At 35.6% G+C, this 18,352-nt stretch overlaps 1 protein-coding gene across 4 annotated transcripts in view; it reads left to right on the plus strand.

The window, feature by feature from the left end:
- The window catches only part of Vps8 (VPS8 subunit of CORVET complex), a 247,054-nt gene that overhangs the window by 101,659 nt on the left and 127,043 nt on the right, over nt 1-18,352 (plus strand). For all 4 annotated transcript variants that reach the window (XM_076868965.2, XM_076868966.2, XM_076868967.2 and 1 more), the window contains exons 26-29: nt 1,306-1,378; nt 1,678-1,797; nt 12,576-12,647; nt 17,280-17,399. In XM_076868965.2, the coding sequence (XP_076725080.1) occupies nt 1,306-1,378; nt 1,678-1,797; nt 12,576-12,647; nt 17,280-17,399 (385 nt within the window). The remainder of the gene's footprint in view (nt 1-1,305; nt 1,379-1,677; nt 1,798-12,575; nt 12,648-17,279; nt 17,400-18,352) is intronic.

The raw sequence follows: 18,352 nt of genomic DNA on the forward strand, positions 1-18,352 counted from the left end.
GAGCTAAAACTAGAATTTTTGTCTCTTACTCTTGGAGCAGAATTGATTCCAATAGACTATATTGGCTCAGAATTGACTCCAAAGAGAATTTTTAGCTAGATAACTGGTTGGCAGGAAGATAGGAAGGTGGCAGAACCTGTCAGAGTCTCATTTTAGGTCTTGTTTAGCATGAGGGTTAACTTTGAGACCCATTATATATTGTTGCATTGACTCTTTAGTGAGAAAGAATATTGTGTTTTCTTGGTACTTTATCATTTGTACTTTAAACTCTTTAGAGTATGCTGGTATCCACTTGTCTCTAGGCTAATATTGAAAATTGATGACTGGTTCAAATATTTTTAAAGTTGCTCTTCCCCAAACCAAAAAGAAAACATATTCAGAAGAAATTTATCATAATTCAGTCCACAAGGTAGGTCATTAATCATAAAGAAGGTCTTATTTGGAGGTGAATCTGCAAGAGGATCTTGGGATGTAGCTCAGTGGTAGAGTGCTGGCCTAGCATGCATAAGGCCCTGGGGGGAGGTACCACCACTGCAAAATAAGAAAAACAACAAAATAACAACAACAGCAACAACAACAAGAAACTATAGAGTGAATTTTGCCTCAGGTTCTAACTCTCTTTAAAGGCTTGTCCTATTGCAGACATTTTCCAGATATTTATTATGCTAGTTCATGCCCCATTTTTAAAATCACCATTCTTAAAATCACTGGTTTAAATGTCTCTAAGAGTGGGGCTTTTAACAGGTAACTCATAGTTTAATGTTGCCATTCAGTTTTCTAAATACTAAGTATGAGGTGTAAGGGTAGTGTGTTCTCATTCCTTTCTGTCCCTTTAGTGCAGGAAATGGAAGCCACCACTCTGTCACAGGATGTGGTACTTCACCATCATTTTCATATCCTATATTTTCTGAACTGTATGTCATCTTTTTAAAAAAAATTTTAGGTTTTTTATTGAGTACATAAAACATAAAATTTGTACATATTTAGGGGTGCCATGTGATGTCTTAATAAATGTATAGATGGCATAATATTTAAATCAGGGTAAACCTCTCTCCACAAGCATCCTTTGTGATAAAAAAAAGGTTCAAAATTCTTCTAGTTTTTTGAAGTATACGTACATTATTATTAAATATATAACTCTACAGTAAATTAACAGTGATCTGATTTTGAACTTGACCTAATTGACAAAAACTGAGTCTTACTTCAAGATCAAACTAGTATCTCAGGTTTGAGGAATAGTGTGTTACTCACTTCAAAGTTGCGCTTTTGCAAGTGATCAGATCTGTTCCCATTCTTTTCTTCTAGTTGTTGTCTGGCAGGTCGAGCCTATCCCCTTGGTGATATCCCTGAAGATCTTGTTCCCTTGGTTAAAAACCAGGTTGGTACTGTTTTCATTGCATTTTTAGTTGTTTAGACTTCTTACTGAGATGCACTGAAGATATTGCAGATGAGGATTACACTTGGCTCAGGAACTACTGCCTGTATAGGAGAGAGCCTACTTGCTTTCGCTAAAGTGGACAGTTTTAGCTGAGAGAGGATTTAAGAGAGAACTTTTTACACAGTGGTGATTTGAACTGAATTTAGTTTGCCTTTATTTTATCCAGATGGGTATCATTGCTTCAATAAGATACTTTATAAGAAGAGAAAATGATCAACAATTTGCTTTTCTCCTCATAGGTTTTCGAATTTCTGATTCGCCTACATTCGGCAGAAGCATCCCCTGAGGAAGAAATCTATCCTTATGTTCGGACTTTGCTACATTTTGACACAAGAGAATTTCTAAATGTATTGGCACTGGTAAGAAACAGTTTGATTTTAAGTTGTTGTCAAAGGCATCAAGGTGATAATTTTTTTAATAGAGAGAAAGAAAAATTAAAATCTTTATGTGAGTGTAATTTTTATGCCCTGGGCAGTGTTTCAGATGTTTGTTATTGTTGTGCCACCCTTATGTCCTCTCTTGTTACTTAGAGCCCTACCTCTCCTCTTCTATTGCTGTGTGTCTGTCTCTAAAGCACACTCATGGGCTGGGGGTAAAGCTCAGTGGTAGAGTGCTTGCCTAGTATGCATAAGGCCCTGGGTTTGATCCCCAACTCCCCAGCACCAAAAACAAAACAAAGATAACCAACAACATATCATCTAAAACACATTCATCAAAAGTTAAAAAGAACAAGACTAATGTAGTGCATCTCTGATTTCATAAACTATGGCACCCATCAAACTATATGAACAAGGGCTCTGAAGAAATGTGGTGATGATGACAGTGGAAAATAACTGGAGTTGAAATTGAACATGGAAGTTTCCTGCTGTAAAACACCCTTGTACCTGTTTAATTAGAGTTGAATTTGGATGAGCTAGGTTTTCTGTGAAAATGTCCCTAGGGGAATAATTATATAAAACATGATGAATCATCCCATTTAATAGTATTATAATTATTTTTTAAAAAAGCTTTTGGTAAGATGGAAAGTGCATTTATTTATAGTGTTTAGTGAAAACATCTGGCTCACAATTATGTGGAACACACTTACATTTACCCAGTATCTGGAGGGGAAAAAAAAAAAAAAAAAAACAAGACAAAAAGGAAGCATACTTAAATGTTAATAGTGATTAACTGGGGAGTGCAGTGTGGCAGAGCCTTTGGAAACCGGAAACCCAGATCCTTGAATTTGTAACTAGGTTGGTGTGGGCCTGTCTGATCCCAGCCATCCTGTGGAAAGTCAAATACTGGGAGTAGTTTGCCCAGGGGAACACAGGTTAAAGAGGCAGGATAAAGCTGGGCTCTCCTTATCTCCTTGAGTCTGAGACTTGCAAGGATTGACAGGGCTGACTATAATGGATCAAAATTGGAAGGTTGGAAGAGGGTGTGAGGCTATTTTGCTCTCAGCCTGCCCAGCCAGCTGGTCTGACACCTACCAGGTTCCTGGGGGCCCACTTGGGCCAGCACTTGCTGGTCCTGGCACCAGCCTGGTCCCTTAACTCCCTACTCAGTCCAGCATCCAACAGTCTCCTGGTCCCACCAGGTCTGGAATTAATGTGGCATCAATCTGGCACCCAACATGGCCCTCCAGCTTCCCAGTCCCTAGTCTCCAGTCTCCCAATCCCCTCCCTGGCCCCCAATCTAGCCCATCCCTTGTAGCTTCACTGCTGACTGTTGGGTCTCAGTGCCTGTCTTTGATCCACCTGACACAAAACAGCAGGGCCCCAACATGGCAGGACCTCAACTCACCCCATGCATCACATAGCCGCCAGACTCACCCAGTCCAGCACTTATCTTTGTGACTGGCATGCAGGTCCTTGCTCCCAGACCTCAGGACCAGTTGGGAGAGAAGCACCTGATCAGGAATTCAAAAGGACAGGGGCTGGAGAGATTGAGTTTGGAGTGAATCAGAGACCAGAAATTGTGGGGCCCTCAGGCAATGTAGGGGACTAAAAACAGGCTCCTATATTACAGTGGAACCAAAGGAGATTCCTGGAGTGCAGTCTTCCAGCGTGGACTGGCAATTACTAGGTCCTGAAGGTGCTCTGACTTAAAATCTATAGACTAATTGTCATTTGGTGAAGAGCATACCTTAGAAGCATTCCTGAGCTTACACCCCAACTCGAGGAGTTCTGCCTCCAGGATTAACCATCTCACCCTAGCTACCCCATCCACCCTGAGGGTGGAGCAAGCATCAGACTCCAGACAATCCCATCTAACTGCTGAGAAGGGAAGCTGAGAAACTTTTGAGCTCCAACAGAAACAATTGTTCAATTTTTCATTGAGACTTTTTTCTCTTTTTATTTTTTCTCCCACATTTTTACCATTTTTGAAACCAATTATTTTCCATGAATCAGTTTATTGAGGACTAGGATGTCTGAATAGTATATTGCAGTTTCACTTTGTATTCTTGCATTTATACTTTTATCTTTGTATTTTTAATTGTTTTTATTTTAATTTTTTTTCAAAAATTTTTATTATATGTTTTTTCTCTTATTTTTCTTTTTCCTTTGATTTTTTTCTCTTTTTTCCTGCTAACAGCCAACCTCTATTATTCCCTCTTTCACTCTTCCTATAATTTTTTTACTTCTATCTTCTCTCCTCATTTCTCATAAAATCATATTCTATACTACTCCTGTTTCTCTTTGTCCACCATTTGAAATTGTAAACTCTTTTGCAAACTTACAGTTTTTATTATAGACAATAACTGAACACATCATTTCTGTTTATTGCAACAAAACTGTAGATGTTATACAAGGAGCTATTTGGTGTAAGGCTGTATATTGTTTGCATTGATTGCTGTTATTATTTGTCTTCCTCTTAAAGGCGAGGTACTGGAAAATTTCAGGGACACTATAAGTCTACAGGTTAGAAACTGTACTGCCTCAGATCTACACTGCTAAATAGGCAGATACACAAATAGCATAAGAAAACAAAGGAACAAATTATCCCAAACAAACCAAGATGTGCCAATGATAGAATCCACTGGCACCACGGCAGAAGAAATGTCAGAGAAGGAGTTTAGAATGTACATAGTTAAACTGACCCATGAGGTAAAGGATGGTATAAGGAGGGAAATCAGAGACAAAATTCAGGAAGTGAAAGATCACGTCAATAAAGAGATAGAGATTTTGAAAAGAAATCAGGCAGAAATCCTTGAAGTGAAGGAATTAATAAACCAAATTAAAAATTCAATGGAAAGCATTATCTACAGACTAAATCACTTGGAAGACAGAACTTTAGGAATGAAGACAAAATATATAATCCTGAAAATAAAGTTGACCATGGAGAGAAGATGTTAAGAGAACATGAATAGAACTTCCAAGAAATATAGGATAACATGAAAAGACCATATTTAAAATTTATCAGGATAGATGAAGGCATGGCAATACATACCAAAGGAATGCATAATCTTTTTAATGAAATGATATTAGAAAACTTCCCAAACTTAAAGAATGTAATGGAAAATCCAATATAGGAGGCTTACAGAACTCTGAATGTACAAAATGACAATATACTCTCACCAAGGCACATTATTATGAAAATGCTTAACATACCAAATGAAGGTAGGATTTTATTTTATATCTTTGTTTTATTTATTTATTTTTGTATGTGGTACTGAGGATCAAACCCAGTGCCTCATGTATTTGAGGCAAGGGCTCAGCCACTGAGCTACAACCTGAGCCCAAAGATAGAATTTTAAAGGCTGCCAGAGAAAAATCTCAGATAACATTTAGGGGAAAACCAATTCGGATCTCAGCTGATTTCTCAAACCAGATCTTCAAAGCTAGGAAGTCTTCAAATAATATATTCCACGCTGTGAAGGAAAATGAATGCCAACCAAGAACTCTATACCCAGCAAAATTAAGCTTCTGATTTGAAGATGATCTAAAAGCCTTCCATAATAAACAAAAGAATTCACAACTAGAAAGCCTGTACTATAGAACATTTTCAGCAAAAATTCCATGGAGATGAAATGAAAAGTGAAAAACAGCAAAGAGAGGAACTATATACTAAAAGAATAATCAGTCTAAGGAGAAACTAATACAAATTAAACCAAGATAACTGGGAATACAAATCATATCTCAATAATAACCTCGAATGTAAACTCATCAATCAAATTACATAGACTGGAAGATTGGATTAAAAAACAATATCCAACAATATGCTGACTCCAAAGTGTCACCTCATAGGCAAAGACATCTACAGACCGAAGGTGAAAGGATGGGAAAAAGCATATCATTCACATGGGTTGCATAAACAAGCAGGGGTTTCTATCCTCATATCAGTAAAGTGGACTTGAAGCTAAAGTTAATCAGAGGGGACAAAGATGGACATTTCATACTGCTTAAAGGAATCAACAATCGTAAGTATTTATGCCCTAAACAATGGAGCTTCTATGTATATAAAAAAAGCTTTCTGAATTTCAAGAATCAAATAGACCACAGCACAATAATACTGGGTGACTTTAACAAACCTCTTTCACCACTGTATAGAGCCTCCAAACAAAAACTGAACAAAGAAATTATAGAACTAAATAATACAATCAGTAATTTAGATTTAACAGACATAAATAGAGTATTTCTTCCATCAATGATTGAATATAGTCTTTTCTCATATATAGAGTATTTCTTCCATCAATGATTGAATATAGTCTTTTCTCAGCAGCACATGGATCCTTCTTTAAAATAGACCTTATCTTATACCACAAAGCAACTCTTGGAAAATACAAAAAAAAAATAGGGATAATACCTTGCATTCTATTAGAACATAATGGAATGAAATCTGAAATCAATGATAAAATAAAAAATAGAAGCTACTCTAACATCTGGAAATAAATAATATACTATTGCATGACCAATGGATAGCAGAAGAAATTAGGGATGAAATTAAAAAAAAATACTCGGGAGGAGTCTTACATCTTCCCATGTAAACTCTCAGTGTATGCTGAGACTATTTTGTACAAATATAGGAAAGATCATCAGAATACAATAGATTTTGATACCAATTTTTAAGTAATAACAGAATGTCATATAGTATGGATTATTCTTTATAGTTTATGGAGTAACTCAAAGAAGGATTGTGAGAAAAGAAAATCTGTAGAACTAATAATCAGTGGCAATTATGTAAGATCATTTTCATTTCTATCTTTATGACCAGTAAGTTCAGAGCTAAATTTAATTGAGTATATATTTTACCTCTGATTTCAAGTATAATGACATCTAACTTATCTAAATGGTCTAAAAGGAATTTTCTCCTTCATTTTAACTTTGCCCATTTTTTTAAAAAACTCTCATAAAATCTTTTAATTTCTTGGAAGAGATATTGGTACCCTGCTCTCATCATAATAGGAAGGTGAGTTTAAAGTTACAACATTAGAGCTGGGTTGTGCCTCAGTGGTAGAGTGCTCACTTAACATGCATGAGGCACTGGGTTCAATCCTCAGCACCACATAAAAATAAAACTAAAAAATAAATATATAAATTAAAACTAAAAAATAAATATATAAACTAAAACTAAAACCTAAAACTAAAAAATAAATATATAAAAAAGCCAAACTAAAGTTATAACATTAGCAATGCAATACAGAGAAAATTGGGGATGATTAGATTAAGATGATTTCCACTTATATTTGCATATGTAAATTATTTGTCAGTATATGCTCTCTATTAATACTCTAAGCATTTTTTATAATCAGCATATGTTTTCATAGTTAATATTAACATCTGGCTACAAAAGTTCTTCAAAGTGTTCTGTATCATTAATTAATAACACCCTATTATATAATATAAATATATGTATGTGTATATATGTGTGTGTGTGTGTGTGTATGTATATACATCAAGAATACCCTACTACTATATATTATGGATCATAGCAACATCTTACAAGTACTTGCATTCTTAGTATCCCTCTAAAAAACTTGAACTTTTCTTCTTTAATTAAATTTTAAAATTCTGAGATTTGCCATTATCAGATTTTTTTTTCCATGTCAACAATACACCTATGGTCATTTCATGGTTATTTCTGACAAAAATCAATGTCCTTTTCTAACACCACTTTCAACTTCCTCTTTGGATAACTCACTTTTAGGTTATTTTTGCTAACATTCCCATGCAAAGCAGTTTTAGACATAAAAAATAACTTTTGAAGAATATATTGATTTTCACAGAGGATCTGGTTTATGAGAGCTACTTTGGATTTTTATTTTACTACTTAATAGTCTATTTAGCAAAAACTTTAAAAAACAAACAAACTTTTCAGTCTTCACAATGTGGCAGCCTACTCCACTTGTATAGATTGAACAGAACTTAGGTCCTCTGGCAACTACTTTCCCTGGCATGATTTCCCATTGGCTACCACCCAGGGTTCATTGACTAATAATCCTATCAAAGTTATAGTCAAGATGTGGCCAAGAACTCCTGATTATTTTCTGAATTATGCTCAATCTCAAGAACCTCAATATGACTTCAGTCGTAACTCACTGCATCTTTTCTCTGCAGGATATTTCCACATCAGCCAATAATAAACTCCAATCTCCCATTTTCATCAACTAAAAAGTAATATTGGTTTAAAATGAGAAATCTCTTAAGAAATTATTATATAAAAGAATGTTATTAGGATGAACAAACACATTGTAGTTTCTAAAATGACTTTAAAAGTTTTCCTCCCATTATTCTACTGTACATTATAGAACTACCTTAATATGATTTCTACAATAAGATGAAAATAAAATGAAAGTACAGTTGAAAAAAAATAGTAATTAACTTTGTAAGATGGGTCAGATTTCCCTGTGAGCATATGTTACTTTTTTAAGTTGAACAATAAACTATTAAATTATTCTAAAAAGATAAGTACCCATCAGAAGGTTATTATATCATAGCTTGAATTGGTTTAATTTGAAAATCTGACTTCAGCAGCTATAACTTTAGTTTCATAAAAAGAAGGAAAAAGAAACTCAGAACTGGAGGTTAGGTCTAGTTGGTTTAGACCTTGGACCTCTATAGGAGAACATAAGTTGGCACTTAGGCAAAAAGAAACAGGAAATGATGGGGGTTTGGGGAAGAGTGGTAGAGAAAACAAAGAATTTTGCATGATTTAAATTTTTTTAAAAAAAATATATTTAGTTGCAAATGGACATAATTCCTTTATTTATTTATTTATTTATTTATTTTTATGTGGTGCTGGGGATCAAACCCAATGCCTCATTTGTGTTAGGCAAGCACTCTACAACTGAGCTACAATGCCAGCCCTAATTTTTATTTTTTAAAGGCTGTGGTAGTACTGAAGCACACTTGGTATTATGTCAATGTCTGAATTATGATATTGGCATTTATAGTAAGGCTGCAGAATGGTCTCTTTCTCTTATTTGCTTGGAAAATATTTGAGTTAGGGGATATTATACTAACTGGGGGATGTATCCCTAACTGACAAGATGTAAATCCTGCCCTCATGGAGGAAGTGGATCCAGACTTATAGGTAACACATTATACCACAGTGTAACATGTGCCTTAGGGGAAGTGCAGAATGCTTTGGGAACACTTAGGAGGGGCACCTAAAGAAAATTAAGGAAGATTTCTTGGATGAAATGATACTCATACCAAATCTCAAGGATGAGTAGAAGTTCAGTGAAGAGTACAGAAAGATATTCTAGGCAGAAGGTCAGAATGTATTTTCAAAAGGCTGGAAATGAGACAGACCAGTGAGTACTCAAGTAGAAAAAAGTTCAGCATGTCTGCATCTTTAAATATAGGAAAAAGTTCAGAAAGAAATCTAGAGAGAGAGGCAGACACTGGCCTTGTAATCTATAGTAAGAAATTTGGGTTTTATTCTACAAAAGTAGGTCACTGTTGAAGCCTTTTAGGAAGAGGAATATCATGATTTAAAGAGATTCCCCTCTGACTCTTTTGTCTTAGTCAGTTTGAGCCTATAACAAAACACCATAGATTGAGTGGTGTATAAATAAAAAGAAATTTATTTCTTACAGTTTTGGAAGCTGGGAATTCAAAGGTCAAGGTGATGGCAGATTCTGTTTAATGTGTGGCCTTCTTGCTGTGTTCTCAAGTGGTGCAAATGGGCAAAGGATCTCTCTGGAGCCTGTTTTGTAAGGTTTCTAATCCCATTCATGAGGGCTTTGCCCTCATGTTCTAATCACCTCTGAAAGGGCCCACCTCCTAATACTGTCACATTGGTAATTCAATTTTCAGTATGAATTTGGAGGGGGTAGAGACAAACATTTAGACCATAGCATATGGAAAATGGATTGAAATGAAATAAGATTGGAGATGAGATCTGGTAGCAAATTTTTGGAGTCATATAGATAAAACATAATGGTGGCTTAAATTTGGACAATGGCAATATGGATAACCAAGATGTGAAAAGATAGGGCTAATTATATAGTTAGATACAAAGGCTTCCAGAATTCTGACATGGTGAACTAGAATTACAGTGGTGAAATATTTACTATCTGAAATATTTACTAACTGAAATATTTACTATCTGGCTCTTTATAGAGAATGTTTGTTGACTCCTGCATTAGGATTTAGTTTGCTCTCGTTATCATCCAGAAACCCCATAGTAAATTTTAAGGGATTCCAGAAAGAAGGTTTTATGCCTAAATTCACAGATTAGTTTAAACTAGGGTTTTAAGTCCACCTTTGGTTAAGCAACTGTAATTCTCCATTAAGACATCTTTGCTTATTATTCCTCTAACAAACATTGAATATTTAGAAGCATCTTTGTGGCATGATAATGTTCTAGCAATGATGTGCCATTTTGGTGGCAGTTGTTAACTACCACCAAAATATGTCATTATGTGTATCATAACATTCACACTGTAGTATGTCACCACTTAATTATATTTATAGAAACAGATTTTCAGTATCTGTTTCAGAACAGTGACTACATGCTGCCAAAAGGAAAGTGGCTAAGAAAATTCTTTTCTCTTTGCTGTCACTGCTGTAGTTTTTTAAATACATTTGTTAATGTTCCATGCTTTCGTGTTTTAGATGAATAGCACTTACGTTAGCAGATTGTACCCTGTGTATCTACAGAGTGACATCTCATCCCAGTCACATCTCATCCCAGACTGGGATGAGAGTGAGAGAGAAACGTGTGTGTGTGTGTGTGTGTGTGTGTGTGTGTGTGTGTGTGTGGCATTCTCATATGTCAAAAGATATAACTGAGAAATTTTCTATTGTATTTTCCTGACTTCAAGCAGGGTCATATTTAACCCACATAAAACATAAAAATATCTTCTGATTGAGCTTTCCAGATTAAGAGATCCTATAATCTCCTTGGTAACTCATTTCAGGATTTCTCAACTAACTGGCAGCAAAGCAGACTAGTTGAAAAAAAAGGGGGGCGCGGGTAGGAAAGATGGTGGAATGCAATGGAAATGTGTACCTTGGGTACACATATGATTTCACAATGGTGTGACACTACTTCATGTACAACCAAAGAAGTGAAAAATTGTGCTCCATCTGTGTACAATGTCTCAAAAAGCATTCTGCTGTCATGTATAACTGATTAGAACCAATTTTTTAAAAATTCTGTTTTTCTCTATAAATAATTAGAGAATTCAAAAGTTATTTTTAAAGCACCTTTTGTGTGCCAGATAAGAGAATGGAAGAAAAGGCATGCTAATAGAGCAATGGCACTTTGGAGAAGCTGGGGCAATTCAGGGCCCATTTAAAGACCAGCAAGTATTCTGATTTGAATAGAACTCTGAGGTACTCCTAAAAGTTCATAGCTATGAAATTCCATTTTGGGGGAAAGGTAATCTATTGGGACGATATATGGTCCATTGTTTTGTTGTCATTTTGGTACCTGGAATCGAACTCAGGGGCACTCGACCACTGAGCCACATCCCCAAGCCTATTTTGTATTTTATTTAGAGACAGGGTCTCACTGAATTGCTTAGCGCATTGCTGTTGCTGAGGCTGGCTTTGAACTCACAAATCCTCTGGCCTCGGCCTCCTGAGCTGCTGGGATGGACCATTGTTCTTGATTCAAGAAAATAGCAGTAACTTATTGCTGGGTGGATTTAAACATTTCTCAGACCCAAATGTGCCAAGTGAAAACAATAAGAAAGATCTTGAAGTTTTCTGTCAATTTCTTATATAGGACATATTTTAATTTCCACTATTGGATAATGGATACAATTTCAGTTCCTTCATGTATAAATCCTGTATGTTCTAGGTATTTATGTGACATCCTGTTATTATATATTGCCAAACAGAATCTGGTGTAGTCATTTTCTTTGATACATGTTATATTTAAAATATATTTGGTCCATTTAAGCAGGAATATAAAATAAAAAGTACTTTATTTGGCAATGATTTGAGGTTAAAATATCTAATCTTTGTAAGTAGAGTTAAAAATTTTAACATTTAGACATTTTTACCATAATAATCTGTCTTTGAATATCCATTTTTCTAAATTGTCATGTAAATTATGGGAGTTATTTTTCATGACAATTAATAAGCAGCATTTCAGTTGTTTCTAAGTAACAGATTGAATGATGTCTGAGTCTGGTATTTCATCCATCTGTTCTGACTTTTGTTTCCAAATTTCCTCTTGCCATTAGTGTTCTTTCTTTTCTTTACACACTCATAGTCTTCTTTGGGATAGCGTTACTTTTTCAAACACTTCTTGATTGTATGATAACCACTACATATACATATACATATATATATATAAGAAATATATAAATATTTCTTAGTGAGTGATTTTTTTAAGAGAGAGAGAATTATTTTTTTAATATTTATTTTTTAGTTTTCGGTGGACACAACATCTTTGTTTGTATGTGGTGCTGAGGATCGAACCTGGGCCCCACGCATGCCAGGCGAGTGCGCTACTGCTTGAGCCACATCCCCAGCCCCAGTGACTGATTTTTTTTAAGGTCTTAGATATATTAAGCCCTCTAACTTTTTACTTGAGTTCCTAAAAATAACTTATCATTAAAGGTGCATAAGAAAATGTAGAGTGGTTATCATATTTGGGAATTTACTTGGATTTTATCCACAAAGAATTTAATATGTTTAATTTAGTATGTTTCCTTTTCAAGTAATAATTGCTTTTAAACATTTCTCCTTTTTAGACTTTTGAAGATTTTAAAAATGACAAGCAAGCTGTGGAATATCAACAACGCATTGTGGATATTTTGTTGAAAGTAAGCATTCAATGATTACATGTCTTTGTATTGATATTTATAAGATAAGAGAATTGAACCATTTTATATCAGGTTCTAAAATAATCTTGTTTAGTGAAGTTATTTGTTGCAACATGTCTTATAATTTTATTATGGTGTCTTGGTGCTCAAGAGCTAAATGGAATATTCAGCATTAATATTCTGTTTCAAACTGGATACTGGGATACAGAATACTACTCTTGAGAAATGCACATTGTGGTAATTCTGTGTTATGTGATCATGTGCTTCGAGAAAATAATGTGAAGAATCTTCAGTGTCTTCCAGCATCATTTCATTGCTATGTGGTGCCATATTTTTACTGTGAATCTGAGACGATAGGTAACACTTAAGAATTATTTTAGGGGGCTGGGGTTGTAGCTGAGTGCTAGAGCATTTGCCCAGCATTTGTGAGGTACTGGGTTCAATTCTCAGCACCATTTATAAATAAATAAAATAAAGGTCCACTAACAACTAAAAATATATTTTAAAAAAATGATATGAGGAATACAGAGATGACCATCCCAATATGAATTTTACTAGATTCAGTAAAAAGCTATTTTGAGATTCATATTCTTGCTAATGAACAAATGCAGAGACAGATTCCCGTCTTTCCCATCTGCACAACTTCCTGTAGGCTTTTTGTTGGAAGCTTAGAGTTTTTATTCTCTTCATCTGGCTGTAAAATGGAGGTTTCTTCCTCTTAATAACTTTAAGATTATTTTGGAAAAGAGACAGAATTAAAATGTTCTCTAATTGTGCATTATCATCTATGCATGTATGTACCAGTGTATTACATTTATACTAGTTTTTTATAATATTCAAAGCACATTTATAGCATATACATTATCTCTGTGAATGTTGATTAATCTGAACTCCATTCATTAAACTTGTAAGATAGGCAGTGATGAATATGAGAATAGTGTTGCTAAATTCCCAGGTAATTCCAGTTTAATCTAGATGGTTAGTATGGGAAAACTTTACCTGGATTCCCCAGGGACCTTTCTAAATGATCTCTCTATTCCTAATGTTGCTCCTTCTCTAATATTCTTCTGTGGCTTCCTGTTAGGTCAGTTGGATTTAAGTTCTGCTATGATTGAGAAAAAACACATAATGGTCATATTTTAATTGTGATATCATCCGTGGAAATTTATTTTTCTGATATAAATTTGGAGGTAGGCAATTTAGTCTGGTAGAATAGGTTTGCAAACTTAATCAGGATTCATCTTCCTTCTGTCTTACTATTATACTTAGAACCTGTTTTCTGTCTTTTGGTTCAAAATGGCTGCTAAGGCTCCAGCCATCACCTCCACATTCTAGCCAGCCTGGATACAAAAAGAAAATTCAGAAGGAAATGTGTCCTGTCATTAAGGAAGCTTCTGAACCAAAGGCTGAATGTTTTATCTAATATGTGGGTGCTGATTCACAGTAGTTGGGGTGGGGGATAGAGGTACTTTGTATTATACAGAGGAGAGGGAGTCAACAGAGGAGAGGGGGCCTGGGGGTAGGAATGATAGTAGAATGAATCGGACATTATTGCCCTATGTGCCTATATGATTACATGATCTGTGTAACTCTACATTATTTACAACCAGAAGAATGAAAAGTTATATTACATATGTCGAAATGCATTCTACTGTCATGTATAACTAATTAGAACAAATAAAAATTTAAAAGAAAAAAAAAGGAAGCTTCTGAGAGGTTGTATACTATAATTCTGCTTGCATCATAATGTCCAGAATTAGGGTAGATGGCCCTTAGCTGCTAAGAGAGACTGAGATATATAGTCTTGTGTTCTGGTTAACCACAAACTTATCTAAAAATTAGAAGTTCTGTTTCTAAGTTGGGAGGGAAGAATAGATGTTGGACCATGTTTTTATTTCATAAGAAAATGACAGTCTGGGTACTTTATAAAGAAAAGAGATTTATTTAACTCACAGTTTTGGAAGCTGAAAGTTCAAGATGGGTGACCCCATTTGTTTCATCTGTGGTAAGGGCCCCCTTGGCTGTGTCACGGTATGGTAGATGGGACAGAGGGAGTGTGCAGAAGAGGGAACGATCACATGGTAAGTCAGGAAGCCAGTGATTCGGGGTCAGGCTCACTCTTAATATTGAAAATATTTGCCTCAGGTCAGTGAAGAGTGAACTTTGGAGATTATTTTTCTCATTCTGGTAATGGAATTGTACTAGCTTGTTAAATCATTCTTTGGAGAGAAGCAATGAGAGTAGGAGTACAGGCAGTGACCAGAGAACAGGTAAATGGGCATTGTTAAGTGTGATGGCTGCAGACACAGAGGGAGGAAATGCTTAATTCATGATTTCTTACAAGATTTCCCAGGAAATTTTATAAGTACAGTCTCTGAACTATTTCAAAGGTAGAAAATGGGGGAATTTGTAAGATGATAACCAATAGAGACTTGCTGAAGTGGCAAGGAAATTGGCTGTGAGTTGAAACAGTTATCTTAAAAGGTGTTTGTAGGGTCAGACAATTTAGGGGCTTCCACTTACAAAGCAAAGGGCTAACAGGAGAGCAAAGCAACAGTGGGGCCCCAAGAGTATAGTCCTAGAAAAGGGACCTGCACACTGAGATGGTTAATGGCTGAGGACTTTAAAGCTCTGGAAAGCCCTTTGAATACTCTGGACTGGAATGTATATGTGTGCATATGGATGTGGACAGAAGTGGTGATTGCTGGGATGAGACCTATTGATAGGTAAAAGTTACAGATATGCTGCCAGAAAAGGCAGATCAGGAGCCAGGCCCTGGGGAGTGCCATATAATAAGATTAATCTTACACTTCACTTTGAATGGAGGATAGAAGAGAGAGTGTGGAACTTCTTAACAGGTGTGCCAGGGTACTATACCCTAATTTGTGATAGAGTTGCCCCCATGAATTCAGCTAGACCAAAATAATACAGACCTTCCCTCACAAATTTCTGCATTCTCTCTTTATTAATGGCATCATATGCTACTGGTCAATAATGCTCAAATCTGTCCTTTTTTACTGTTCCTTTAATGACACACATAGGAATCCTGTCCTGTCTCCTCTCTCTGCAGTGCCTTTGTACCTGTTCCTTGTTCCATTTTGGTGCCATTGCCCCAGTTCAGAACTCCTTTTCTCTCCGAGGGACCTTTGTAGTCACTTGCGTGTTGGTATCCCTGCCTTCTCTTTCTTCCTTCTGATATTTTTCCTGTATACTACCAACAAGATACTTTCCTAAGTACAGTACTGATCACAATCTACTTTCCTGACTAAACACATTTAGTAGCTCTTCAGTTTTCTTTTTTTTCCCATATTTTTTAAAAAAGTATTCTTTGTTTTTTTCTAGATATACATGGCAGTAGAGTGTATTTTGACATATTATACATACATGGAGTATAACTTATTCTGATTAGGATTCCCATTCTTATGGCTGTACATGATCCATGTATTTCTATTGGTGCATTATAGTTGTACATAAAGGTGGGATTTGTTGTTGCATCTTTATGTACACACAACAGAACAATATAATTTGACCAATACCATTTCCTGGTATTTCCCTTTTCTTGTGTCCTGGTCCCTTTTCTCTACTCTACTGATCTCCCTTCAATTTTCATGAGATTACCCACTACCTTTCTTTTACTTTTTCCTCTCTAGCTTCTATGCATGGCTCTCTAATTTTCTGTAGACTAAATTCAGATTCCTTAGGGTGACAAGTCTTCTTAGTTTGATTTTTCCTCTTCCTTCAGGCATGCTGCTGCATCCTAATGGAACTTTACAGTTTCCGGAACAAACTGTGTCCATGCTGTTGCTCACACTCTTCTCTCTGCTGACATTTCCCCTGCCAGAGGTTCTGGGTGGCTTTTCTGCTTAGCTTAAAAGCTGTTTTTCTCATTTCTTCTCAAATTCCTTCATAAGCCAATTCAACTAAATTTTCTGCACTGTAAAATTATTTCTGCCCTTATAATAGTATAATTGTATAATGTCTTTTATTTAATGTGTTTACCCATCTTGCCTTCTTTTCTAGTTCATAATTCCCTTAAAAGCTCCTGTCAGAGCCCCTGGGGATTCAGGAAATGAGGGCTGAATTAAAGCAAAGTACTGACTGGAATTTGGTTACTCTGTGTGGTTGTAAAATATCTATTGCACATAACAGCAGCTCAAGAACTGCCTAGTAACAAGGCAGGCCGGCTGTAACTGACTTCTTTTTCTGGGGTGCCTTCACTGGATGGTTATCTCATTTTAAACCCTAAAGCAGCTCTCTTCATCTCTTGTTGATAGACAGATTTTGAGTAGGGTTATTTAAATCTAATTTAAATTTAACTTTAGTGGAATTCTATAATAATTACAGAGGGAAACGTGATTAATATTTCTTTGAACTCTTATATCCCCTCTTTAACAATTTAGTTCTCTTTCAAATTGTGCTAGATATATGCTCAAAATCACTAAAATGTTTTCCTTTCAGAGCATGCAAGTAGTTATGCTCCTTCTCTGAATGGTATTGAACTAATTTTTACACAGTCAATTAAAGAATCTTTTCATGAGTCTTTAGTATTGAGGCTCCCCCCTTCTAATTATATATTTTTATTTGCATCAAAGCAGATAGTGTATTGAATAAATGGTTTCTTTGGCTCACCAGGTTATGGTGGAGAATTCAGATTTTACTCCCTCACAAGTAGGGTGTCTCTTTACGTTCCTTGCTCGACAGCTTGCAAAACCTGACAATACCTTGTTTGTGAACAGAACCCTCTTTGATCAGGTAAGTGTCTTAAAAGTGAGGACCAGAATTTTTTCTCTGTTTACTGTTCATAGAAAGTATACTGGATTGCCCTGTTTCTTAAAATGACAGACGATTAGATAAATGTCTTATCAAGGACAGGCATGTTAAGGTTTTGGATCTAAATTGTGTGTGTGTGTGTGTGTGTGTGTGTGTGTGTCTGTCTGTCTGTCTGTCTGTCTTAATGATATGTTCTCGGTAATAAGACTTTGCCTAAACACTTGGTATTATGGGAGTGTGATTATTAGAGATTTTGTTTTCTCATTTATTTTCTTGCTGTAAATTACCTAGAAATATTGGCTCAAGATATTTCTGATTTAAGAATTACCTCTTCAAGCTGGGCATAGTGCCACACACCTGTTTTCCAGCAACTTAGCAAGGTCCTAAGCAAATTAGTGAGACTCGATCTCAAAATGAAAAATAAAAAGGACTGGGGGATGTAGCTCAGTGGTTCAACTGAAAAAAAAAGTCACCCCATCATTATTGGTAGTAAGACTATGTTGATGAAAAGATTGCTTATGGAAAAGCTAAAGATATTACTTACTTACTGAAGGTATCTTACTGAAGATATCTTCTAATCTCCCTTAAATATCTCCTATATATCCGTAGGTGACAAAGAAAACATTTTTGGTGGGAGAAAGTAGCCCATAATGACTAACATTTTACTGAGCCCTTCATAGTACCAGGCACTGTTCAAAGCTTTTAATGTACATGTTTAACTCAATCTTCCTAATGATTTTGAAATAGGTGCAGTTATCCTCGTTTTACAGATGATGCCTGGAGAGGTTAAATAACTCACCCAGTCATACTTAGTGATATTAATAGTAATGCTATTGTCTTGTATTGGTAAGGTTAGGATTTAAATCCAAGTGTCCAGCGTAAGGTCCATGCTTGCTCCATTTATGGAATCCAGGAACTTAAGGTGTACAGCTGAC

Source organism: Callospermophilus lateralis, chromosome 10 (genome assembly GCF_048772815.1).
Source record: "Callospermophilus lateralis isolate mCalLat2 chromosome 10, mCalLat2.hap1, whole genome shotgun sequence".
Classification (NCBI taxonomy): domain Eukaryota; kingdom Metazoa; phylum Chordata; class Mammalia; order Rodentia; family Sciuridae; genus Callospermophilus; species Callospermophilus lateralis.